General features: G+C 36.3%; 1 protein-coding gene across 5 annotated transcripts in view; it reads left to right on the top strand.

Annotated features, from left to right (window-relative positions):
* The window catches only part of Slc16a7 (solute carrier family 16 member 7), a 164,578-nt gene extending 137,494 nt beyond the window's left edge, over positions 1 to 27,084 (top strand). For all 5 annotated transcript variants that reach the window (XM_055611975.1, XM_055611974.1, XM_055611973.1 and 2 more), the window contains 3 exons: positions 13,839 to 13,982; positions 16,394 to 17,206; positions 19,566 to 27,084. In XM_055611975.1, coding sequence (XP_055467950.1) covers positions 13,839 to 13,982; positions 16,394 to 17,206; positions 19,566 to 19,843 — 1,235 coding nt within the window. In that variant the 3' untranslated portion in view covers positions 19,844 to 27,084. The remainder of the gene's footprint in view (positions 1 to 13,838; positions 13,983 to 16,393; positions 17,207 to 19,565) is intronic.
* The last annotated feature ends 298 nt before the right edge of the window (positions 27,085 to 27,382 follow it).

Below are 27,382 nucleotides of genomic sequence, written 5' to 3'. Positions count from 1 at the left end.
TATTCATTTCATATCCCAGCTGTAGCCCCCTCCCTCATCCCAATCTCTCCCTCCCTCCCTCTTCTCCTCCTATACCTCTCCCCTAGTCCACTGATAAGGGAGGTCCTCCTCACCTTCCATCTGACCACAGTCTATCAGGTCTCATCGGGACTGGCTGAATTGTCTTCCTCTGTGGCCTGGTAAGACTGCTCAGGGGAAGGTGATCAAAGCGCTAGTTACTGAATTCATGTCAGACACAGGCCCTGTTCCCCTTACTATGGAACCCATAGGCTACATAAGATTCTAGGTTATCTCCATGCATTGTCCTTGGTGGAATATCAGTCTCAGAAAAGACCCCTGTGCCCCAGGTTTTTTGTTTGTTTGTTTGTTTGTTTGTTTGTTTGTTTTGGTTGCTCTCCTTGTGGAGCTCCTGTCCCCTCCAGATCTTTCTCTCTCTCCCTTTCATAAGATTCCCTGCATTCTGCCCAAAGTTTGGCTAAGCAAGCATCCTACAGTATATATGAAAAACTATGAAGGGATATCTAGACATTATATAAATCACCCCATCTTCCCATCTACATATTTACTTCCATAACTTTCTGTCTATCAAGCTCAGTTCTTCACACTCTATTATCAGAAACATTTGTAGATCTTTAGATCAGCATGCTTTCCATTGTTCACTGAATAAAATCTGAATCATATGCATGGCCCTATTCTTAGCAGGCTCTTGATTGTAGATAGGTATACAAACAAGCTACTGCGGTATTTCCTTCAAGGTTTTACCTCATAGATTACTTTCTTATCATTTGCTTTTAGACAATAAGCACCTATGTAAAAAGCCAGTGGGGGTGTTAATGCCTGTTAGGAAAGTGGACACAAAAGTATTTTTGAAGTTTGATGCCTAGTTAGTTTTCCAGAACCAGTGTGCTCCAGGTTCTGTGAGCAACCATATCTTAAACACAAAAGTGGAGAATGATTGAGGACATCAGCCTCTGACCTTCACATGAACAAATTCAGGAACATGTACAAACATACCTTCAGGCACACACACCTACATACACACACATTACACACACATTACACACACAATCACAAACATATACACAGTTGGCTAACTAGTACCCTCATTATCATTAATTCATATTGCAAATGTGGATTGTTCATTAAATATTAAACTGAGGAGATTTTAAAGAGCTAGTCCAATAATTTAGATATCTTTTTTTTATTTTAAAATATTCACTTGTCTTGACAGTATAATGTTGGACTGAAGGGGTTTCTGTAAAAGGTGCCACACTTGTGTTTGCAGTCTGAATGTTTGAAGTTATTTTTGATTGGGACAACAGTCAAAATAATGCAGCAAAATGTGAGTGAATCACATAGAGCATGGAGCTGTTCATTGTTAAATGTGTGGTTATATATCTAGGGGTTTGGTTGGGATTTCTTAGGGTTATAAACGTGTGCTTTCAGTGTCTGGCAATGGGTTCATGATTCTTGGACTATATAATTTTTTTAACCTTTTGCTTGCACTTTACATGTGTTTGAGTGTTTGTGGTATAACTTGTGAGCTCTGTCCAACTTGTGGCAATATACTTTATAATATTTATACAATATACTTTATAATAAACACAGAACACATTACTTCACCTTACATGGTCAGTGGTGTTTGAAGCATTTTCCGAATTCTTTTATTGCTTTTACCTATTAACTGGTAAAAAAAAATTAATTTTTCTCTTTAGTAATCATAACATAACAAGTCTTAGTATAGTTTAATTTGATTCATAGGTTTATTTCTGAAAAGTGTATCTTTCTATTTCTTCTTCCACAATGACTCCTGAGGCTTGGGTGCTGATACTCTGTTATATTCAGTTCTATGCAATTAACATTATACAGGATACATACACACAAGTGTATGTGTGTATGTATCCTATATAATATATTCATATATACACAGCTTCATATATTTGAAAGAGCAAGATGGGGACACATGGGAGGCTTTGGAGGGAGTAAAAGGAAAAGTGAAATGATGTAATTATATTAAAATCTAAATAATTAAAATTAAAAAGTGATTTTAAAAAGCAAATCTAGAGCAGTGTGTGCATCTAAAAACACCTATCATCTGTCATTCCATATTAACTAGTAACTCCTGTGAAAACACATGTTCTTCCTAAGAAAAAGAAGCAAATGCCTGGAGCCGGGGTAGAGCTGTGTGGGGATCACAGCCAAATTTCCAAAGAGGCTAGTGACAGGGCTTCATGGTTTCTCCATGTTTGTCTGTGACATTTCTTGGCATCAAGACTCTGAAGATAAATTCACAGGTGTCTTATTTACTCAATGAATATGTTACTGTTTTTATTTGTAGAAGGAGTAAATAATATTAACATATCAAATGTAATCTTGCTGGTTATCTATCTTATATATTGTTAAGGGCTTTTTCCTTCTTTGTGCCATCACGAGGCTTCCCCCATGTAGACAGGACTCATAGTACACTTCAGCCCCAGTAAATTTTTCTTTAGTATAATCTGACTCAAGGAAAACAAACAGGAACTTTCCCAGTGTGTTGCTTCTTATGACTGTCTTTGTATCTTGAGTCAAAGTTTTTTCTGCACTTAACCTGCTACTTAATATATATTTCTTTCACTTCTCTATTTTTGTTTCAGAGTCAGGGGTGAGAATTAACATAAAGGCTGTTATCTTCTGTGCAAGCACTTAACTACCTATGAATCCCAGCCTCAAACATATGTGAAAAATTTCCCTCTCGCATGTTACACACCAGAATGCTATGGAGGTCAAAGAAGCCCTTCTTCATACGTGGGCACTTTGTTGTGAGCCTTCAGGAAAAGCTTTCTGATTTAATTGTTTTAAATTAAATTAAATTAATTGAAGCAAGACTGTCTCTGACATGGACTATGTTGCCTGCTTTTGGATCTCTTTCCCCTAGCTGGGCTGATATGAGTGGGCTCAGTGAAAGGGAGGGAGGGTGCTTAGTCCGGATTTGCCTTGATGTGCTGGGGAGGGTTAGGAGGGAACTCCCCTTTTCTGAGGATTAAAGATTGTTTGGGTGAATAGTTTATTAAGATAATTCTTACTTGTATTTCTTTTATTATGTTATATCGTTACTACACATTATGAACTGAATGAAATTTATTACAGATTTTTGAAATCCGTAGTACTTTGTAAGCTATGTTAAAACTTATATATCATTTTACCACTGATACTGCAAAATTTCCATTATAGACTCCTTTACAATCGAAAGTTTCCAAGTACTAAAACTTACCTAACAAGTGTACTTAAAACATTTTCTCATTACAAATATGTACCTTTTTAAAAATAGATTGTAATGTCAAAATGATTGGGTGCTCACCTCCATTGATTTAAAAATAGTGGATAATGATAGGAGGTCAAAGGGAATAATTTTCATTCATCTTTTTTCTCACTAATTTATTTATTTATTCACTTTACATCCGATTATAACACCCTTCCTCCTCTTGATTCTACCCTCCCATCCTCTTATCCCTTTTTTACTTCCCCTACTCCTCAAAAAATGGGAGTCCCCTCCCCAGACCAACCCAGCCCAGCACTTCAAGTCAAATCAGGACTAAACTGAAGGAGTCTGGTAATTGGAATTCTGTCTTCTGGCCTTGGCAGGTGCGGATCTTATCCATAGTTACATTTCTCAGAGACTGTCTTTGGGTTATTATTTTAAAATACCTAATAAATTTTAAAATGTTTTATAGAATTTAACTCTGATGGTCCAGGACCAAACTCAGAGGTGTTGAGTCAAACTGTCTCATGTCTAAAAATGTCAATATCGTCAGTCAAATTTTAAAATATCGTCAGTTTGCCCACAAATAAACACATACACACATAGAGACATAGCAAAGGAACATAGAGATCCGACATTGTCACCTTGGAGTAACCAGAATACCCAAATACCAGGACTTGACCAGCCTCTACCAGACACACAGTCCCACAAATTCCAGAAGGAGTGGACTCCCTCATGGGTCCCCTCCACACACATAGATACCAGAAGGAGCAGAGCCCCCATGGCCCTCTCCACAGCTTCCAGATGGAGAGCGGGCTCCAGCAGCCCTCTTATCACACAGAATATGGTCCCAGTGACCCTCTCTCCTGGTGCCAAAGAAGTAGAGCTTTTACAAGCCCCTTCCCCGGGAATTGGAGCGTCCTCCATATTCCCTTGACCAGATTGGAAACTCTCCAAGTTTCCCCAGACTTCGAGAGCAAACCAAAACCAGAAACCAAAACAGACAGGCTGCACACAAAAACAAAAAAACAGAGACAAAAACAAAAAACAAAACAACTGCGGGACCTGCTTTTTAAACATTTAAATATTTTTTTAAAACTTGTTTTTGTATTATTAAAACAAAGCATCCTCGTTAGGAGTGAAATCATAAAGCACATTTATAATTTTAAAAGTCAAAACCAGACTTTAAAATTTACCAGTGCAAACAATCCAATTTTATTATTGTTATTATTATTTATTATCACTAATATTATTACTATTATTATTATTGTTTTTCTTATTTTAATTTCTCTACTTCCCTTAATAACTGAACTTGTTCCCTTTCTAATTGGACTTTCTCTCGGAGAACAGTAATATCTTCCTACAGTGGTCCCGTATCTCCTGCACATGTGGCAAGGAAAGCCATGGGGCAGAGGGCACAGGGGGCCAGTCTGAATTATGAGACTTGGCAGTTTGTTCCTCTGACTCCATTTCATTCTCACTATCTAGCTCTTAAATTATTTTCTGCTCTCGAATTACACAAATCTATTTGAACTCCTTTATGAACATTTGAAATAACCTTAGAAGTACTTTTTTTTCTGCCTGTTTGGCTGCTCTAATTTTTTCAAGCAACTCTTTAGCTTGTAAGATCAAATTTTTCATTTTATCACTCTCATGCCTAGGATCCAGTACGTTTCTAATTAGAGTCCACAGAGAAAAAGTTATAACAGGTACCTTCTCATTACCATTACTAGCGTAATATTCTTGCAATCTTTTCCCTACCCTCTCCCAAGTTTCCAGATTTACATACCTTCAACTGGGAACCAGTTGTAAAACTTCATTTACAAACTAAAGGGGATAAGGGCATTTCTCCCAATTCCTCGCATTCATTAGCATTGACTTTAAAGTCCTCAAATTTCCTTCTTTGTGTCCTCCTTGTTATTTAGCTTCTCTGGGTCTATGGATTGTAGTATGTTCTCCTGTACTATATGGCTAATATCTACTTGTAAGAGTATATACTGTGTTTGTCTTTCTGTGTCAGGTTTCTTCACTCTGGATGATATTTTCTAGTTCCACCAATTTACCTGCAAATTTTACAAATTTCTTTGATTTCAATAGTGAGTAGTAGTCAATTGTGTAAATATAACACATTTTTTTGTATCCATTCTTCAGTTGAGGGACATCTGGGTTGTTTGCAGTTTCTGCCTATTACCAATAAAGGTGCTTTGAACACAGTTGAGGAGATGCCCTTATAGTATGGTGGAGCGTCTTTTTCATAAATTGACAGGAGTGGTATAGCTGAACCAACAGCACATTAAATGGACAGAAACTTAAACCAATTCCATTAAAATCAGGGACAAGACAAGGCTGTCTGCTCTCTCCATATCTATTCAACAGTGCTTGAAGTTCTAGCTAGTACAATAAGACAACAAAGGAGATGAAGGGGATACAAATGGGAAAGAATGACTTCGAAATATCTCTATTCACAGATGATATGATAGTATACCTAAATGGCCCCCAATTCTACCAGAGAACTCCTATAGCTGATAAATACCTTCAGTAAAGTGGCTGGATATAAGATTAACTCATAGATATCAGTTGGCCTCCTTTATACAAACAATAAATATGAGAACAAAATTAGGGAAACAACACCCTTCACAATAATATAAAATATCTTAGTGTAACTCTAACCAAGCAAATCAAACACCTGTATGACAAGAACTTCAAGTCTTTCATTCATCCTTATTTGAGTTTGTTATTTCTGTCATTTTTTAACCTTTGTTCTTTTAATTTCTTTTTTCTTCTTTTCAAAAACATTTCACCTATAACTTATTATTGAAAATAGTGTGAGCTATTAAGCCCCACATCTTCTATCCCAGTAGAATTATATAATAATATTATAGGAGATTTGAAGAAAAGAGAGAAGTATCAAAGAATTATAGACATTGAACACTAAGGTGTCTTACTTTTTAGCACTAGGTAAATATTCATTAGTAATAGGAAAGCAGATACTAGCTTTTCCTTTTGTATTGTTTTCATAAAGATAGTTGCTACATAATTGTTTATTCAAACTTTGAAGGTGATGGAAAATAATTTGATTTTAACACTAATATCAGACAAATCTTTAGCTTACCAAAAATTTAAAAATGGTACATTACAAAGATTTGTAATATTCTACCAGCTGACTCTTCCTCCAATATTCTCTGTTTGTGAAAATACCCAATTGTAATCCATGTATTTTATTAAAGTACTGTTTCTAGTCACTAAACTTCTCTACTTCTGAGCTTACCAAAAACATCTACCAGAATTTACAAATCACAGACAACTGCACTTTTATCATTTAGATGCAGTTAGTTTTAAAGCAGTGTACCCATAAAAGACAGGGAAGGTGGGGCTGGAAAGGTGGCTCTTTAGTTAAGAGTTCTGCTGCTTTTGAAGAGAACATGAGTTCAGTTCCTACCACCCGCAAGATTCACAAGCTCCTGAAATCCAGAGGGTTCTGATGCCCTCTTCTGGTCTCTGCAGGTACCATGTATACACATGGTACAGGCAAACATCCATTTACATAAAATTTTAAAAAATCATAATTTTAAAGATGGTGTAATCAATACGTATACCTTTATTTTTACAAATGGATATTTTTTCAACAAACCTTCACCTCTGTATTGTTATATTTGGAAATGCAGTTTCTTGTTAAGCTTGTTTTTAAACAGTATTTTATTTGGAGTATTTACACCTCTACCTCCCTTTCACCAACCCTTTAACCCTAGGAAAGAGAGAGAAGGTTAATGGGGAGAAAGGGCACAACCCCTTTACTTCTCTCGGCTTTTTAGGGGGCTTTCCCAATCTCTGTTAACAGCAAATGCAGCCAGCAGTGTCCTCCAAGCCGCTGCCCTGAAATGTTTCTCTCCTGTGTCTCTCCAAGCCACCACAATGTCAGTCTCTGGTCTCTCCAAACCGCCAAACCTTCTCTTGAAGGCTTTCATATTTATCGTCCTCAGAGTCCTAGGCCACGCCTTCTCCATGCTCATGAGGCAGGCCTTTAGCAGCTGGCAAAGACCTTGCCCTGCAGGACGCAGTTATCAGCTGTGGACAAACCAAAGCCCGAACGGAAATCCCACATTTGGGATTAAAACAAAAACACGTTTGCATAGCATAACTGAATTTTTAAAGAAACCAAAACTTCCATTACAGTTCCTAAGGAGGGCTAGGAGAGGCTGTTCTAAACCTATAGGATGCATATATTTATGAGACACCAGGGAGCTCTTTAATTCCTGATGTGTACGTATGAACCCATGTGTGAGGACATTTTACCTATGAAAAAGGCAAAGAGGACTCCAAATGAAATGTACTGTGTTTATACGTGGATCTTTGACTTTCCGTCTTTAGTAATAAATTTCAATTCTTTAGGCCATTAAGTGTCTGGCATGTTGTTATGGCAGCCAAAGCAAATACAAGCACTTGTCAAAGGATTATTCATAATTAAAAGTTTTACCTTCTCCTAAGTTTCAAGTATGTGTCAGCAATCACCTTAGAAATGCAGCCTTAGCTCATTCAATATGTTTAAAAATGGCTTCTCCTAACTTAATTATCCAAAATGGGAACCCACTTGCAAACTCTTCAGCTCTATCAGCTTTATTTTCCATTAGATAATATCTGAATTGATTTTAAGTTCAAATAAACATTTGAAATGTTTCTGAGACTTATTTGTAAATAAGATACTGAAAAATAAATTATGTAATTATCCCATAAAAGTCTAGTCAAATTAAAATATGTATTCAACATATGTATGTTTGCTAAGATTAAACTGACATTGTTCCTAATACTTTTTAAAAGAAATTGCTGTAATATGCAGCTAATTATAACTTATCAAGTGAGGACATGATAAGAGACAATATTATTTTATTAAGTATGTGAAAATAGTTTAAACACAGGTATTTTAATGGACTTTATTATTAGTCTTGTCATCAAATTTAATGAAAGATAAAGGTGAATACTATTAAAATGTAACCTTAGAATCTTATCTATTACTTTTTAAAAACTGTGGACAGAGTTTAATAAGCCACAGAGAGAAAAAAGAAATGCTTTATGTCACATATACATCTACATTATGTATCACACATACGTAACATTTTAATAACTCAGATTAATAGAAGTTGGAAAATGAATGATGGTTACAGGTGTTGGGTAAGGCAGAGAAGGAAATGAGGTACAGCTCAGAGTATGAAGTGACAGTTACATACAGTAAGGGTTAGAGACCTACTGTAGAGTGGAGATGACAGGGAATCATACTGTGCTGTGTCCTGGACATTCCATAAAGGGTACCCACAGACCAAGAAAATAAAAATACCATAACATAGAATATGAATATTACTTACAGGGACAAATGTTTATACTTTGGAAGTCATGGGATTGGATTAGACCGGTATGTTTCTAGAAGCATCATGTATGAGTGTGCTGTATAAAACTAGTTTTGAAGCATAGATGAAAAGAAAACATTAGATTTTTGCCTAGAAAGAAGACATTTCATCCAAATTTATCGAGTATTCCATGCATAATATCTATGAAGAAAAATTCCCATAAGCATACATGTACATATTTCAGTACCCCTTAGAAGTACACAGATTGCTTATTAGTTTCCTAAAATATATGGATCCTGGAACTACAAATTATATTTTTGATTGGCTAATGGAATATATATTCATATATATCTACATATTGAAATTTTGATAGTGATTAAATTATTGCAGCATTTAATCTAATAAAGCAAACTTAAGGAGAACTGCCTTCTTGCTATAGAGCATGCTGACATAATTCTTTTAAACTATCATTTCAAAATTTAGAATAAGTGAGCTTTGTAATAATTAATTGCTTTTAGTTTGAGACACTATGAACAGCATTTGTGAAATTATTCTTAGGAATGGGTTTTTGTCTTATCATTTAGGATCTTTCAGGCTTCAAGAAAGAAGTAATCAAGAGAGTTCATTAATAGAACAGTAAGAGGATATTATGTGTGTATATATGTTTATGTATGTACATATGAGAAGTCCCTGGCTGTGTAGATCTAATCAATATTGTCAGTATCTTCTCACCTTTTAACTATTTCACTTCATGGCCCTATGATACCAGCATCATCTACAGGCCTCACATGCTCATGAAAACATCCAGAGGTATGCATTTTGATTTTAAAAATAATTTTAGAGAATCTCCCAGACAACTTGTTCCTCTAAGATTTGCCTGCAAAATGTTCACATTCGCAGAAGTGTCTGATCATGCCATTAAGCCACCAAGGCAACATAGAATTTTCATGATTCAACTGCACATTAGTCCTAGAGACACACAGACAATAAGTAAGAAATAAAATCAGGACTCAGTTAAGAATGAGGCAGAGGCGTGTCCCTTGAACTGGCAACTAGTATTTTTTGCAACATTTTTATCCCCTAAACATTAATTCAGTGAGTTGCAAATGTAATACATAAGTGTTATATCAAGTGTAATATTTTATGAACTGTGCATCATGCATGTAAAAGAATTTCAGTCATTTCATGGGAGTGACAGCAGTGTGCTAGAGCTATCTTTGAAAGCCACTACTTTGGTAAAGTTTACTTTGGTAGAGTCTGTTATTGGGCAGAGTTTCCAAAGCATGGCATGGCTGTAAGGATTAAATGCACGTTTATATCTAAAGTCATGCTGCAGCCTTCAAAAGGTGAGATGATTTTCTGCAAGAAAATAATGTAACCTCTAGACACAGGGATGTGTGTGGTGTTCCTGTGTAGAGAACAGTAGAAGATGGCTTCAGGAAAGCAGTGGTTTTTTTTAGATGGTCCTAGCAGGCTGCCATGACACAGTGATGAGCCTATAGCCACACACATGCTGCTAGCACTGACTGGACTCAGTTGGTTTAATAAAGAATATATGAAATTGTGAAAGGAAAGTGGGGGGTTAGTGGGGTAGGAGGGATTGGAGGGAAGGGACTGAAGTAGGTTGAATGAAGCACATTATATTCATGTATAAAGTTCTCTAACTTTTTTCAAGTATATTTTAGTCTGAATTAATATTTTTAATAAGATGTTAGTTTGTCCACTTTCCTTTTTTTCTCACATAACATGATCAATCTTTTATTAAATGGATGTTATCATTAAAAGTAGTGGTCAAATAAATTTACCAATAAAATGTTTTGTTGAGAGAAGACAAAATGAAGAGCCATAAAAATATTCATTGTTTTAGTTAAGCAAAGTCATAAAAATTTCCCACAACTATGCCAGTGGCAAGGATAAGGATTGATCTTTGTATATAACAGAAAATAGAAAAACAGATAGGTCAGAAAATGAGCACTTAGATGTTTGAGTTCATTTCAAGGTAGTATTTGGAGCCTCATCTTTGGGAAAGGTAAGAGCTGTTTCTTCAGACACTTGAGTGGGAGAAAAGCCATGTGTTTGTATGTGTACGTCAATATACCTGTTAGAGTACAGGAGACAGAAAGGGGCCTACACAAAGAGAAGAGTAAATGCAAATGATGGCTTCAAAGCATCTTGCCCTCCATTACCCCATCCCCCACTATGTATCAGGAACACATACCATGTTAATCTTTTTTATTGTATAGTTATTATTGTTTAATGAATACATTGATGAACATATGAGTATGAAATGGAAGAGATAAGCACAGAAAAATATTGTCTTCTACAATAGATGAAAGTGAAGACAATCTCTTTCCTCGGAATTTACAGTTGCGTAAAACCCTCATTAAAACGTCCTTCATCTTAGCTTGTGGCTTGAAATGCTCCCTGGATGTAATTCAATACACTCCAGGTGACTTCAGCTAACACAAATGAGCATAATCCTAGTAAGGCAAATGGGGACTGTGGTAACTGAAGGTGATTCCCTGGTGCAGTGTTTTAATCCCCATCCATTGTAGAGTAAATGCATTGGCTATTGCAGAGTTGTATTCCCTCATGTTTACCCGTAAGTGGAAGGCTCCATGGAGAGATGAAGAAGGCAAGTTTTCAATCTTTTCAATCCCAATAACAAGGCAAACTAAATGTAAGGCAAACAAGTGAAGAAGAGGATTCTGTTCTCTGTCTAAATAAAAATAATAATACTTCCCTAATTCAAATATTGCTTTGAAAAGTATATCAAACAAAAAAGCTATTGTTGAATTTAAAAAACACTACCATAGTGAACGGAGATACATTTCTATAATTGCAAATAACTTCTTAAAGTCCTGCAGTTTCTTTTTCACTTATTTCATTTGACAGGAAGGATACCACAAATTCAAATTTGAAATATAGCAAATAAAAAATAAATAATATTATTTCATCATTTCTTCTGTTAGCGTTTATGGTGTGTATAAAGTCTTATATTGTTCCAATGGATGCTCAGCTCCAATTCATGGCTTTAAATTTGATCAAGAATATTTTTGAAACATTTATTGTTTCGCACTTCAATTTTTCTCATAGAATTTATCATGAACTCTTATTTATATAGAGGAAAAAACAGGAGCAGGAGATTTGAGTTTGTGTTTAGAAAACATAAAAACATATAAAATAGACTTGTTCTTATACATGTAGATCATATTTGAACTTTGCTATGGGAAGGATGGTTGCAGACAGAGTTGCTGACACAATTTTCTGCTTCAGTGATTCACTCAAAAGATTCACAAGACTCAGGTAACATGTCAGGCTAATTCTCTGTTGTGGCTTTGATATATTACACACACACACACACACACACACACAGAGAGAGAGAGAGAGAGAGAGAGAGAGAGAGAGAGAGAGTAAAGAGATAGGTGAAGTAACAAGAATATCAAGTCCAAACTCAACAGACTCCCCTTTCCATGGACTCACACTAAGTGTCTTAGTTTTCCAAGAAACCATGTGATGATGGTCACAGCCAGTTGTCTACCAGGGAACTAATTATAGTGTGCTTTGCTTATTGTTTTGTTCTTTATGTTAGTGTTGGCATGCTTTAAACTCTTTTGTTTCCTTTTATTGGCGTTTCTTATGCTTCTTCCTCCCTTCTCCAAACCAAACCCTTCCAACGCTGCAACACCAGGTAGGAAAGAAAAGAGAAGAGAAAGGGGGTAGTTTTCTTCAGCTACTTCCTGCTGTTTGGGGTACTTGGGTTCCTTGGGGCAAGTACAGTCCTCATTTCAGGGTATCTTCAACTTCTTTGTGTCCCAGCACCTCTACAGCAACCAGGAGCAGCAGGTGGGGGAACACCAGCAGCCTTCTTCCCTGGAGACTGCTTTTCATTCTCTGGGCTCCGAACTTTAGTCCTTCTCCAGAGCCCTCAGATTTAAAAGATCTGGAGGTGGCAAAGAGCCTTTCAGAGCCTGCAGGAGGCAAATAGTTTGCTGCTGTGGATAATTTGAATCAATCCCATATCCTATACCCGAGATTAAAACAAAAACATGTTTACATATCATAAACCCAAACACTCACAACATGTGTCAGTAAAAATTAAAAGAAAAAAATATTAAAGGGAAAAGATTGTAAAAAAGGAAAGAAGAAAGAAAGAAAAAGTTATGGTAGCTTTCCTACCACCAGCAGCGTCAATATCCGTGGCCCGTGATGCTGCCTTCCCACAGCCGCACCGTGAGCTCTGAGCTCAGCTGCAGCTCCAGCAGCGCCTGAGAGATGCCGGACTCCTCCGGCTTCTCGCCATTGGGCTTGACTCTCTTGGTGCTCAAGCTGCCCTTACGGAGTGACGGCTCAGAAAGAGCGTTTTCGAGTGTTTTATACTGGCGTGTACACCCACACAAATGCAATGCGAAAGTAAATGTGACGTAAGCTGCGAAAGCTGTTCCTGAAGCGTCTTTCCTCTGAGCCTCTGGCCCCGAGCTCAGTGATGCCCTTGCCAGGGGGTGGGATCGTCTCATCCTGCTGGCAGCTTCATCCACACAGCCACCCTCATTCTATAGCTTTGACGCTGTTGCTTTCAGGGTGTTATGGCAATGGCTCACACATGAACTTTTGGGTGAAATGAGGATTCATTTTCATATTATTCAAAGTCTGAATTCATGGTCATGCTAATTGTGGGGCTGAATACAAAATGCAAGTGCAGGTAGCATGACAGCTGTGATAGCAGTGTTGCGATTGCGGATGAACAGCAGCAGTCCGCATCTTAGGTGAGGGAAGCGTGGACTGGAAAGATAGCTCAGAGTTCGTTCCAGCCCAGGGAACCTAACATCCTGTCAGGACCTCTGAGGGTAGCACAACCCACGCCTGTGTGTATTGACACATGCTCAACAGGCGCACACACACACTTTACTTATAATAAATTAAAAAGTTACTTTATTTTATGAAATAAATATTTTTGACGTAAATAAAATATCTCATCAGTTGGAAGTGGCAACGCCTCTCTGTAGTCCCAGATAAACAGGCTGTTGCGATGGGATCTCCCTGACCAAGGAATTTGAGACTTCTATCTCAAAAGAAGCAACACAAAACAAAAGCAGATCCATCCAAGTGACATACTGGAAAGCCCCAGACGTATTACATGGCAACTTGCCTTCCTTGATCACTAGCCTGCACCTTCTCAGCATGCACAACAGAGAATATTCAGGGTAAATCTTCGACTCCTCAACTAATGTATTTTTTTACTCATTTGCCTTTGTCAGGTCCCATCAGTAGTGTCTTGGTGAATAAGTACGGCAGCCGGCCAGTGGTGATAATTGGAGGGTTGTTATGCTGTACCGGAATGATCTTGGCTTCCTTCAGCAGCAGCATGATAGAACTTTACCTCACGATTGGCTTCATTAGTGGTAAGCCAGGTTCTCCTGTCATCTAAACTGTATGAAAAAGATGAACAAGAAGCAATTTTTAACGTTCTGTTTGAGTTTGTTTGTTTTTTAAAACAAGTCTGTTCTGGGATGTTTTTATCTGATTCAGTAGGACTAAACATTTCACTTTAAGAAATGATTTTCAAAAGATGTCATACAGTTATTTGTGTATCATCCTATAGATATGGAAACAGAAGCAGCTTTGTTTTGACCTGGTCACCGTTTACTCTGGAGTGAGCTCTGGAAGTGGTATAAATGGCTTCTGGTGTAACAAGTTTATAAAACATATTTTATTCCTGTTTCAAGTATCTGACCTGCCACTAATAATAAGTTAAAATGGCGTCAAATAGATATTTTAGGATAACACTGCTTAAACATCAGCAATAAAATTCTTGCCTTAAGGAGTGACAGAAAGACTCTTCAGCCTTAGCCTGCCTGTCTGTCCCCTGAAATGACCTGCTTGCAAGCTTGCACACAAACTGTGAAGATGACATTAATGTGCCTCATGAGTCCCTTTCACTTAAGTCAACCTAAACTGCATGCTTGAAGAGTGCAATATTTATTTTCCTTATCAAGAAATTTTATTTTACAAATCTATATTTCATATTTTAAGAAAAATTAAACATCTGGATACTTAAGGATAAATCAACATTTCTCCTTTTTGAGTTGAGATCAGTCTAAATGTATATGTTAAATCATTTGATGAAGACAAAAACATAAGCTTTGGCGGCTAATGTATAGCAGACGTTGTGGGACATGCTTGTACAAACCAGCACTGGGGAAACCAAGGCCAGAGATTTCGGAGTCCAATGTTAGCTTGGGCTGCACAGTGAGTTTTAGACCCCCCTGGGCTACAAACTGAGAAGAACACAAACAGGGAGGTACAAAAATAGTGATGATAAACCCTAGTGTTTGTAACCACTCCGGATTTTTTATATGGCAAAATATTTTGATATTTAAAATATCAAATCTAAGCATTGTGTGGAGAGACTGTCCATATGCCTGACACCCTGACTATCTTGTATCTCTCCAGAAATAAGATGCCATAGTTTTGATGTGTATGAGCTGTCAGCAACATCACTGCTATTCCAACACAACTTCATGTGCCTTGGTGTTTCTGGAATGGACCACTGTGTGGTGTTCTTAGAATGAACTTGTGTGTGCCCCTTTACGTGGCATACCATCTGAAAGTGAAAACTCCTCATCTTTTTCAGGGAGAAAGTGAATACAAATAAACGAAACCCAATACCTAGGTGTTAATTCAGCTTCCTCTTCTTACAAGCTACCTGCCTATAAATTGATGAGAGTCAGCTAATTACACCCACTCTGCATATCGTAATGATATTCTTGAGGGAAGGTTGGAAAATTTACATCATGTTTTCCTAAAGTATGGTTTTAGCTGCTTCCACAGCTTTTAGAGGAAATTTATTTTGGAAAATGTCATCAAGGGTTGGAGAATTTGTACTTAGTGTTGTGACCCAAGAAGTTGAGTAGTTAACCACTTAGAAATTTGGGTTCAGTATACCCAAATGAGCAGACAAAAAGAATTCTTACCTTAATACTCACTTAATACTCATTTATAAATCAATTCATATGCTTTCAAAGGATTATTCATCTAGACTGCTGAATAGTTCATGTCTGGGTGATCTGCAAGAAGTAAGCTGTCTCTCAAATATGGAACCAACGCAGCCTAGGATTTCATTGTGGGAACTTGGTCGCAAAGAAACAGCTAAAACTTCAAACGATAAAATGTATTCCAGACTCATAAAAGAAAATAATTTTTAGTTAGCCCCTGTGTAGATCTCTAGACACTAAATGTAGAATGTGATGGATGTGCATTGAAAGAATGAAATAAACTTACTTCTCAATTTTATTATTGCATGGTATTGAAAGAAATATCTGTGAGAGGTATACGATTGTTAAAAATTGTGACTTTTCATTGGTTCATGATTCATTTTACTGTCAGAGCAGAGTATCCTCAATTTTAAATCTCAGCAAAAACAAATCTAGCCTGTTTATTTGCATGTAAGTATATATGAGAAAGAAAGGATTAATTTATTTGTGAGATTATATGATTCTGATTAAGAAGTCATAATTTTGTCCTCATTATAGTCTATTCATTGATGTGTTTTCATACCTCAGTAGTTCCTTATTTTAATGCTGCAAAACAGAGGACTCCAAAACATTCTTACTCTGTTTAGTTATGGAAACCAATTTATATTTTTGTATAATTAGAATTCTAGTTATAGTTTTCAAGGATTTAAACTTACTGCTGCATGTCTGATTGTCTTATCCTTTATCATGGACATTTTGAGGAATTTCCTTAGTGACATAATATCCTTGTGTTTTCTTTCTCCCTGTGTTTTGTTTTTTATTTTGTTTTTGCGTTTTAGGTTTAGGATTAGCATTCAACCTGCAACCAGCCTTAACAATACTCGGGAAATACTTCTATAGGAGACGACCCTTGGCAAGTGGCCTTGCCATGACTGGAAGTCCTGTTTTCTTAAGCTCATTGGCTCCCTTCAATCAGTACCTATTTAACAGTTATGGCTTGAAGGGAAGCTTCTTAATTTTGGGTGGCATATTTTTGCACTCCTGTGTGGCTGGGTCCCTCATGAGACCGGTTGGGACCAGTCAACAAACTATGAAGTCTAAAAGTAAGGTTAGTTCGAGACATGATTCCAGTATGAAGAAACCCCCTAAGTTATCATTAGCACAAAGGATTAATATGTTTTTGGATTTCAGCCTTTTTAAACATAGAGGGTTTTTGATCTACCTATCTGGAAATGTCATTATGTTTCTAGGATTTTTTGCCCCTGTTATATTCTTGTCTCCATATGCTAAAAACAGAGGAGTGGATGACTATAAAGCAGCTTATTTGCTGTCTGTGATGGCTTTTGTTGATATGTTCTCTCGGCCTTGTGGAGGATTAATAGCCAACACCAAGTTAGTCCGTCCAAGAATCCAGTACTTCTTCAGCTTAGCCATCGTGTTCACTGGCGTATGCCATCTCCTGTGCCCACTGGCAGAGAGCTACACAGCTTTGGTAGTCTACGCTATATTTTTTGGCTATGGATTTGGAAGTGTTAGCAGTATCCTCTTTGAAACTCTCATGGACCTTGTTGGACCTGCCAGGTTTTCCAGTGCTGTGGGACTTGTCACGATAGTGGAGTGCTGCCCAGTTCTTCTCGGCCCTCCTCTTGCTGGTAAGAATATTTCTCATCAAGGACAGCAGAGAGAATAGTTTAAGTATTATTTGTTGGGATTAAGTGCTTTATTAACTTATTAAATGATTAATGAAAATGACTGTAGTTGCCTAAAAGACTGGGGAGATTTTACACTTGAAAATTTCATAATTGGTTGATTTAAACCAAAATTTAAGACCCTGGGCTTACAAGGTTATAATCATAAGTTAGATTGATGATTTGTACCATACTTCAGGATTTTCTTGTATATCAGTTCTTTTAAGATTTTTGACTACATCACATGACTAAAATGTGGTTATTATTGCTGAACAGATACAAAATACAATATCCTGAAAGGATTAGAATTTGAATGTTTATGATACTACATTACGTATGTTGATTTTGAGATTTTGCCTAAAGTAGATATGCTTTAACATCAATCCAGAGATGAAGGGACATACAGTCACATTTAGTTTTTTGAGTAAATAATATCTGCTACATATTCATAAACAACAAAAATGAGTTGTAGACATTCAAGATCTGATATGGTTTCAAAGATAGCTATAGAAATATTCTAAAATTCCTACTGAGGAAATCAAGTCCCTGTAGGCATCATTACATCAAGATGTTGAGAAAACGGCCTGACTTTTTTTTTCATTAAAAAAAAAAATAAGATGAGAGGGTGGCAAGGAGAGAGGAGAGAAGAGAAAAATCAGGACAAAAAGAAAGAAGATGGGAAAAAAGGAAGGAGAGAAATGGATAAAAGAGTCATTATAGATCCATTGGATTTTGTTGGTTTTCCTAAGGATTGTTTTTGGCTTCCTTTTGAAATACATTGAGAGTGCTCTTGGAAGAAAACTATGGTAATCAGCTCTGCTGTTTAAATTTACAATATAAACGCAAATGGCGAGTGCATTGCATGCATGATTTATGTGTAAATCTTCTTTAGTGTTCCATTTTAAATGTTTTGATGATGGTAAGGATGGTGCCGATGGTTATCCCTGGTGGCATCTCCTCGAGCAGTCCCTGAGTTGTCCAGTGAATACTGAGCTCATTTACATAGGTTCTTGGTCTGGCCGCTGGTGCTCAGAGCCCTGCTAATATCAATGTTCCACCATGCGCATGTGATGCTCACTCAAATAAGCTCACTGAACTCTGTTGCTGCATTGTAATTGTTCCTAATTGAACCAGAGAAATTTCCTCAAATGGGTATGTTTCAAAAAGCTCAACTTAGTACTAACTATAATATTGTCAACATGTTGGGTATAAGTGATAAGTAACAAAAAACTTACACCAAAGTTTGTCCTTAGGAGTTATTAAGTATTTAATGCTTGCATGAGAAAAAGGAAAAACTAAATGTGAGTGGAAAAATATTTTAGAATCAGCTAACCTTAAGCTTTAGTGGCATCAAGCCAGTTTTAATCAAGTGGAACAAACATATTCTTCCAGTCTAGCTTACAGATTCAGTAAAGCCAAGTAGGTATTTGACCTCCAAAGTGGCACAGCACCTATGAAAGAGGATGGATGAAACCTTTCTGCAATCTGCTTAAAAGTATGAGCTCTGATGGGCCTCACTTGAAAGTTCATAGTCAGGGAGTGGCGAAAGGGCTCAACAGTACTTCTTCAGAGCACCCATATTAGGGAGCTCACAGTGGCTTGTAACAGCAAATCTAAGGGATGTCTCACCCTTTTCTGACCTCAAAGGACACACGCAAATACATGTGCAGAAGCGTGCACTCACTCTCGCACACATGCCAAAATAGATCTTTTAAAAAATAGAAAACAACCACGCCTTATTTTGGTAGCCATAACAATGAAAAGTTAAAAATAAGAGTCCATTGTCCATAGGGCACTGTCTATGACATCATAGTTGGATCATTTCATAGTCATGAAGAAGAAGAATATCACAGATAAGTGCACTGAAGCCATTAGTAGCCACACAAAAACCCAATGTGTCTTTCCAAAAGAATGTCAATTTTAGTTTATTAGTGTAAAGAAACATGGGAAAATGATGTAATCTCAAAGTTTCTGATATAAATTAATAAGTATGTATGAAGCCACATGCCTGTTTACAAAAATAATTCATTATTCCTATGTATTAATATATGAACAGATATATGCCTAAGTTTTCTTGATTACATATTTTATTGGCTGAAATAATTTTCAATAAATGTGATAAGCTGGTAAAAGTAATGTGTAGAGATCTGTTTTTACCACTACTGAAAATATATAGGAACATCATCTAGAATAGTTTCTGTATTAAAATATTATTTGATACTAATTTAAATAAGAGGAATGCAGTTTGGCTGAGACAGTTTCTTTCCAGATGTTATGTTAACATTTTATCATGGCTTCTTAAAGGATGTTCTCTATCTTGTAGGTAAATTGGTCGATGAAACTGGAGAACATAAATACTTGTTCCTAGCCAGTGGGGCAATCGTGGTACTAGCAGGCATTTGGCTATTCATTGGCAATGCTATAAACTATAGACTTCTTGCCAAGGAAAGGAAGAGAGAGAAAGCAAGAAAGAAGAAATCACCTAGCCGTCATTCCAAAGAGCTGGAGTCTTTGAGCAAGTCCAACCAGGACGATGTTGCTGTCAGAGTCCCCCAGGCACACAGATCTCCATCAGAGAAAGAAAGAGAAAGTAACATTTAACTGATTCTCACTCCACATCAGTGTTTAGGAATTTACTTATGAGTTTCTTGTGTTTTTCAAACTGTCAAAGGTTTTAGCTCAAACAAATGATCACAAATAATAATAATAATGAAACTGATACCTTCCTCAATGACATATTATAAATTAGTTTTAACACTTGTTTTGTAGTTAAAATTTGAGATTATGTGTAAAGAAAATCGATGCAGTGGCTTATTTGGAGAGGTGACTTGGGATGTTGTGATGAAAAAGAATTTTAAAATCTTTCAGTGACATTCACTTTTTAGCTGTATAATGAGATCTGCATCCCAAACCCCTGACTTACTTAAGCATAATTCAGCATTAATTCCACATGATGATGCTCTTCAAAGTTCACTTTGATATAAAGTTATGAGGTAAACTGAGGACAGTCAAGTCTCTATTCACACACAAGGAATCACATATCTATCCACACAAACACTGAGTATCTGGAGATCATAAAGAAATAAATGAATTTGAAAAAAAGTATTATAGTCATTTTTAAGTAAAAGAAAAAAACTCTTCCAGGAAGACAATGGGAATGTCTTTGTGTGCAATTTGTGTGCAATTTTATAGTTTGAATTAAAAATAGCAGTATATGGTGAAAATCAAAGTGTTGTCAATTCAAAAAAGTGAGTGACTATTACTACAAGAAAAAATCTATATAAAATAAGTTTGGCTTAAATAGAATCCTTTGCACCACTATGTCTCTACACCCATGCCAGATTAATCTGGTGCTAGAGAATAGAACCCCCACCACCACCAAGGAATTCTTACCTACTACATAAACTGAATTACAACTTAATGGCACTGAACGATCAGCTGAATCTATTGATTTTAAAAGTATCTTAAGTCATAATGTACAACTTAACAATGACTTCAAACAAACAAACAACAACAGTGACAAAAACTAGGGTTTGATCCCGATTCAATATTGTGCTGTTCTGAACTCTCCAACCAAATAAACTAGAATCCTAGACCAGGTTATTTTAGACCCGACAAGAGTAGGGGGCACTACAAAGCCAATCACAGTCTTCTAACTCTTTGCTACAATAAGTAAAAGCCAGCAACTAACCCAGGCCTTGAATTCAGTCTCTGAACATTCCTCCTGTTGTGGAAAAGAGAGAGGAGGCAGTTTAAAATGCTGCCCTCTACCGATTACATTACCTGCTGCCTGAGAATAAAGCCGGGAAATTGAGGTGTGTTGGGTAGGAGACACTTCAGGAAATACAGACTGTAGGGGCTGGCAGGCATTTAGTTTATAACACAATACTGATGTCGGAGAGTTGCTGCTCAGGTTAACTTTTCCTCATTTTCCTATGTAAAGGTATCTGGCATTCTTAAGGCATATCTGTGATTTCCTAGTGTGTAAGTATTAACTGAAACTAAGTATTCTTATGTCTCATTTAATTTTATGATAAATAGAAAAAATTTTGTGCTTTATTACTGAAGCGATGTCACTCTTACAGTGTCCTTTTCTATTTTTTTTATTGCAGTAGAGATGGGTGCTATTCTTATTTCTTAGAAGACTCTACCTAGATACCACTCTTTCATGACATTAACATTAAAGATTTGATCTGCTCATAACATGTATACACTTCAAACATGTGGTTCATAGATTCATATTTAGGGAGCAAGAGAAGATTTGGGTTTTCTTCATCTAACATTTGCTTTTTTGAATATGAAAATACTTCTAATTTTAAATTATTTTATTAAAATAAAGGTGTGCCGATACTGTACAGAAATGAATCAGGACAATGTGACACCATATGTCTTTTTTAAACTTAATTCCACCCAGTCTTAAATCAGCTTTTTAATATGATTTCTTCTTTCGTATTCACTTTGGTTTGTTAGAAGGAATCATTGTAGTCAGTCATAACTACTTCCGAAACAAATCTCTTGCATTCTTTGAAAATATCTTTTAAGCCATTATACACAGGAGACAGCAGGAGGAGAGGAACACTAAGGCAGGGGGAAGGGTGGGCAGTCAGTGCCCCTGTGCTCTGTCCCTTGGTGATCCTGCAGGGAGATCCCAGGGCTTTTCTTTCTCCTTAGAAAGAGGTTTAGTTTTGTCACTTACTGAGGGCCCAAATTAAAGATATTGCTTTTATTTTGCTGCTTTTCAGTTGCCTTAATGGTTATAGCATTGGTTTGTATTTTTATTTTTTTTTAAGGAGCTATAACCTGATGTGTTAAGCCATGTTGGAAACATGACATTTATAAGTATGTGTATCTATAACAGATGAACAGATGTGTTCAGAGTTAAGCCCTGACTTACTCGCATAGGTAACAAAACCATAATAGAAGTGAATCTACTTATTTGATTTTTTTCCAGTCCATGGCATGTGTTGAAATACTTGTTGCCTTAATGAAATTTCTCAAGGACTGAGGAAAGACTACTTGCCTATCTAATTCCATAAGTACAGGAGGAAATGCAGCTGGCACCCTTGTCTGCAACTTTACTGCATTCTTGTCACCAAGAAACACCCGATTTTAAATGTTGAAGATAAGATACTAAATTGATACCATTAAAATCCCCACTGAGTACAATTAATCATCTCAAAATTATGCAAAAGGAAGTAGAGCACGCATAATTTGTGATCACTAGCTAATTCACATATCTTGCCGTTTGCTTGTTGAATAGCCCATAGTTTTTGCTATGTCACCTTAACTATTTCTTCCTCATCCATAGACATTTCTGCCCTAGATTTCTTTCTTGGTGCTTTTGGAAGAGGTAATGGGCTGGGTAGTAATAAGTATCATACTCACGACCTGATGTTTTCTCAGTATAAATTCATATGGCTTGGGGCTGGAGAGATGGCTCAGAGGTTAAGAGCACTGTCTGCTCTTCCAGAGGTCCTGAGTTCAATTCCCAGCAACCACATGGTGCCTCACAGTCATCTATACTGGGGTCTGCATGCTCTTTGGCATGCAAGTGTACATGCAGACGGGGCACTCATACACATAAAATAAATTTTAAAATCTTTTTAAGAATTCATATGACTCATAGTTCACCATTTTGTTCTGTGTTTCAACCACCTTTACTTAAATGGCTACATGTTCAACCCAGATACTAGAAAAGAAATAAAACAATTCTGCTTCATACGTTCAAAAGTATACTATAAAGACATAACTTGTCTACTCACTCACTTCTACCCCTACAACCTGACAATCAAGATTATAGAAAAGTATAATGTAATTTTGTATAACTGATATAAATACTTGAAATTACATTTTATCCAAAATAGAGGAGCTAAGAGATCTGTGACATACACTTTGCCTCAATATTTAAACCAAAGCCATACCCAAAGCCCTAATGTGATACTGTAGAACGTGACCCACGAAGGCACATGGATGCGCACATGCAAGCTCAGGAAATGTCTCTGATAGTAAAAATAGTACATTGTCAAACCAAATTTTAAACCTAAGCTTATCTAAAAGCAGAAAGAGTCCCTAGGGTGTTCACTCAACTTACAAATACAGATGATCGTACGAAAAGCAAGTAAAAAGATAGATACAAAAGTGCAAATGTTATATTGGAAATTAGACTTAACTTCAATCTCTACTATGATTTATTAAATGTCCATTAATATATGCATTTACTATAAGCAAAATATAGTTGCCTGCTTATCATCAGTTCAGTTTATCTCAAATAATTGGAATTATATAATAGCTGAAAGTGCTTTCATAAAACCTTTTCTCATATAAATGATGACATGTATATATGTCTCAAAAGTAATGTATTTCTCCTGAAGTCAGAATTTAAAAAAATGTTATTTATTATACATATACTATTCCTATACTTACTATAGAATATAATTATTTGAATTCTATTAACTATCCCGTTTTTAGCATTGCCCCTGAAACTAAGAAATAAATGTTTATGAGGTCAAAGTAATTAAATTTATCAGTACAATACATTTTTCATTATTAAAGAAAAACATATCCTATATCGTTACTTATTAACTTCCTCTGAGCATGATCTTTGTTCCATGAGAACACAACTGTTACTGCATTTGTCATTTCTTGCTAGACATTTTGAAGAGCTTATGCATCACTTTTTGTTTGAGGAGATCAGTCTCACTGCAGTTTCCCGATGGCATCAGATGCTGTTATTCCTCTGTCGTTTGCAAGAATAGCCTCCCTGAAGCAATATATATTTCAAGACAAAGCTGCACATCTTCACAAATAGGAACGACCCTTCTGATTCTAGGCTCTAGAGTTCTGAGATTGTAAAGGTCTAGAAGCTTTCTTTCAAATACGGATTTTTCTGTAAGCAGGATAAATACATAATTGAATCTGATTTGACAAAACCTAGCAAAGTAAATCTAAGTGTCCTTGGCAATTGCCTTCTGGCCTTCAAGAATTAGAATTAACCATGGTACGCTTCTGTGTTATCAATACAGTGTGACCACTGATAAAGATCCACCACAACTGTTCGCAACTCCAAACATATTTGGCAATATTGAAGAAAATACTATCTATCCTATCTAGGTTATTCTAAAGTTTTGTACCTAAATCATTCACTATATGATCTTGTATTTATCAATTTAAAAAAACATCTTTCTCAACCGTACAATGTTTTCTTAAATCCTAAACAACTTAAGCCTAATTAGGAAACTATAACTATTTAGTCTTCAACTGCATCAGAGACTTGAAAAGCAATAAAATTTAGGAAGTGCAGGCAAGCAGCTCCCAAAACTAAGAGATGATATAGACAGTTTATGGCCTGGTCAGTCACCCATGAGCCATGTCTTGAGGCCATCATCTTTACCATTCAAACTTTGTCTTTGAGTGCTCATACTCCGTAGACTTTGCGTCTTCAAACAGTATTATTGTAAGAGTAGAAATCCTCTCTCTGCTTTCTTTGCTTTGATACACTGATGGACAAATCTTGGAAACCTTGTGATAGTATTATGAATGACATTTCTAAAAGTCTCTTTTACTTTTTCATACTTCTATAGAAATCAAAAACAAACATCAAAAATCATTCATAATGAAATAAATCTGTGGAATAACAGTGTTGACTCTTTGGAGGTCATTTTGACAAAGTAGACAAAGGACTCTTCTGCGCAGAAATGTTTGCAGAACATTTCTAGGGACATCTGCTGTGGAGTCCACGGTAGTGTAGGTGTCCACCAGCTGGCATGGCTCCGGAGAACTTTGTGCATCTGGGAGACTGTTACACCTCTCCAAGCATATGCAGATTGGTTATGTTCAACCAGACTGGTGCAACATGACCAGTATTGTCATTGTCACAGGGGACAATGAGGCATCACCTTTCTTGGTGATGGTGCAATCGATATCATTTTATTTAACCAAAGGGGCCGTACAGTAATTTCTGGAGGTGAAACAGCAGGATCTTCCCAGATATTCAATGCAATCGGCATTTGATTTGAAACTTTGAAAAGTATGTGTTTATGAAATATTTTCAAACATGAAAAATTCTCTATTTGTGAAAGAAATTTTGAAAAGTTAGGACATACTTTGAATAAATATTTTCTCATCATAGTTTTAGATTAAAACTAAGATTGTTGGGGGAAGTTATATAAAATATCTTGTTATTAATAAGATACATATAACATATAGTATAACCACAGCTCCTTTTTGAAAGAATTCCCAAAGAGAATGGATTTTGGTTAATTTGTAAAAATTATTTTAATTATACATTATGCTTTAAGCTCTAATTCTAAGATTTCAAAGTGAAACATTTTATGTTTTGTTCTTTCTGTATCTTGATGACCGCTGACCACACCACCACAGGGTTATATGAACATGGATATTCCTTAAAATAATGATTAAGGTAGCCCTGCTTGACACCTAAGATGATGCAGTCAGTTGTTTTCCCATGATCTAAGCCATGCCTGTGCTTGCCTCAGGTTTTGAAAATAAAGTATAAAATATTCAGTGTGAATGCCCATCAAAGTTTAGTAGTAAAATGTGAACTGCTCTTCTTGTTTCTGCAAGTGACTGTAATTTAAGCACATTTTGATATGTATTTCTGGAAATTTTTGTTTATGTAGCCATTCATAATTTAGGGAATAAGTCACATAAAAATGATTCCCCTTCACCAAATGAAAGATAGCTGGTATTTTCATGTAAATGCATATTTTACTTTATGTTATGTAGGTTTGTTGAAATCCAGAGTAAATTGTTTTGATAATGATCTCCCTTTTAAAGGAACATTCCCAAGTTACTGAAGCTGTGAGCTCCTGCCAAGGTGTCACATGGACCAACGAGAGTTGCTATGTTTCACTGCTTAAAAAAATCTGAAAGCCAATGCCCAATTCCTCTGAGAGAATATGTTTTGCTTATGTTTTCAAGGTCTTTTCTTTCCTTCTAGCCTGTGAACTTCTTATGGACACGGATGTTTCTAGACTCACTTTCATGTCCAGCATAGGGCCAGGCATAGACTAGTTTCCTCATGGAAATGAATGAATGGATCTAAATTGTTTAGAGTCCCATGATATTCTATGATATGGCCTGAGGCATAGTAGGATAATTCTCTGTCTAGTACCAAACAGTAAGGCAGAAAATACCTTGGAGTCTTTCCCCTACTCAAAATTGATATTCTGACTTGAAGGGTCCATTGTAGTTTTCTCAGTCAACCATTCTATGCAAATGCTGAGACATGCAGCAGGTAAGCTTCATGGTACCTGTCGATTATTTATATTTTCTTTATAAAGTCAGAAAGGCTCTATTTAGGCTTCCTGAAAGTATTGACAATCATTTTAATTACTGAAGGTGCTACTTATTTTCCAACATTGACCTTGATAATGAATGTTCCTCTCTGCTGAATTTTATGTGTTCTTTTTTTAGGGGTGGGGAGTGGTGCAATAAAATTAGATTACCTTTTTTCTGAATTATGTAACTTGAGAAAGTCTCTTTTACTCTATTGTTACTGTATCTTAATTATTACTGCTCATGAATTTAATTGTAGGTCTGTGCTGTTTATTAGGAAGTACATGCACATATATTTCTATAGTATGTAAGGCAAACGTGTGTTGCTTATTAATCTAAAATTTATGTTCTTGTTGAATCTTGGAAATGAAATCTGGAACTGTTTTTTCTTAATCATTAAGTGCTATGCTGTTCTATGCTGATAGAAACCTAATGTCCAACTCCAGCCCACATGTAAGGGCCCATTTTGTCTGGGTGTATATAAATAATAACAATGGAAAGATTAATGTCAACACGAAAATAATACAACCAACTCCTAATGGCTAAAAAAGAATTTGTAGTCTGTTTTTCATCCGACTTGCTTGAATGGGTTCACACAGAGTGAACACGTGTTTCAAAAGGATTATTATTGACTGAGCCATAAAAGCTCTTTTCGTTTCCCTTGATTATATAACTGTCTTTATATTTTGAACACTTTTATAATAGTAGCAAAACTAAGAGAAAAAGAGCAAGATGGTCCACATGCTGCTGACCTATACCCTTTCGAAGCCTCACTTGGCATCATCCCCCAAGAGAATGGCACCAATGTGGGAAACTGCACTAACATTCTTACCTGATAGCTCA

Source organism: Psammomys obesus, unplaced genomic scaffold (genome assembly GCF_907164565.1).
Source record: "Psammomys obesus unplaced genomic scaffold, mPsaObe1.curated_primary_1811, whole genome shotgun sequence".
Lineage (NCBI taxonomy): Eukaryota > Metazoa > Chordata > Mammalia > Rodentia > Muridae > Psammomys > Psammomys obesus.
This window is presented reverse-complemented; position numbering and strand designations above follow the sequence as displayed.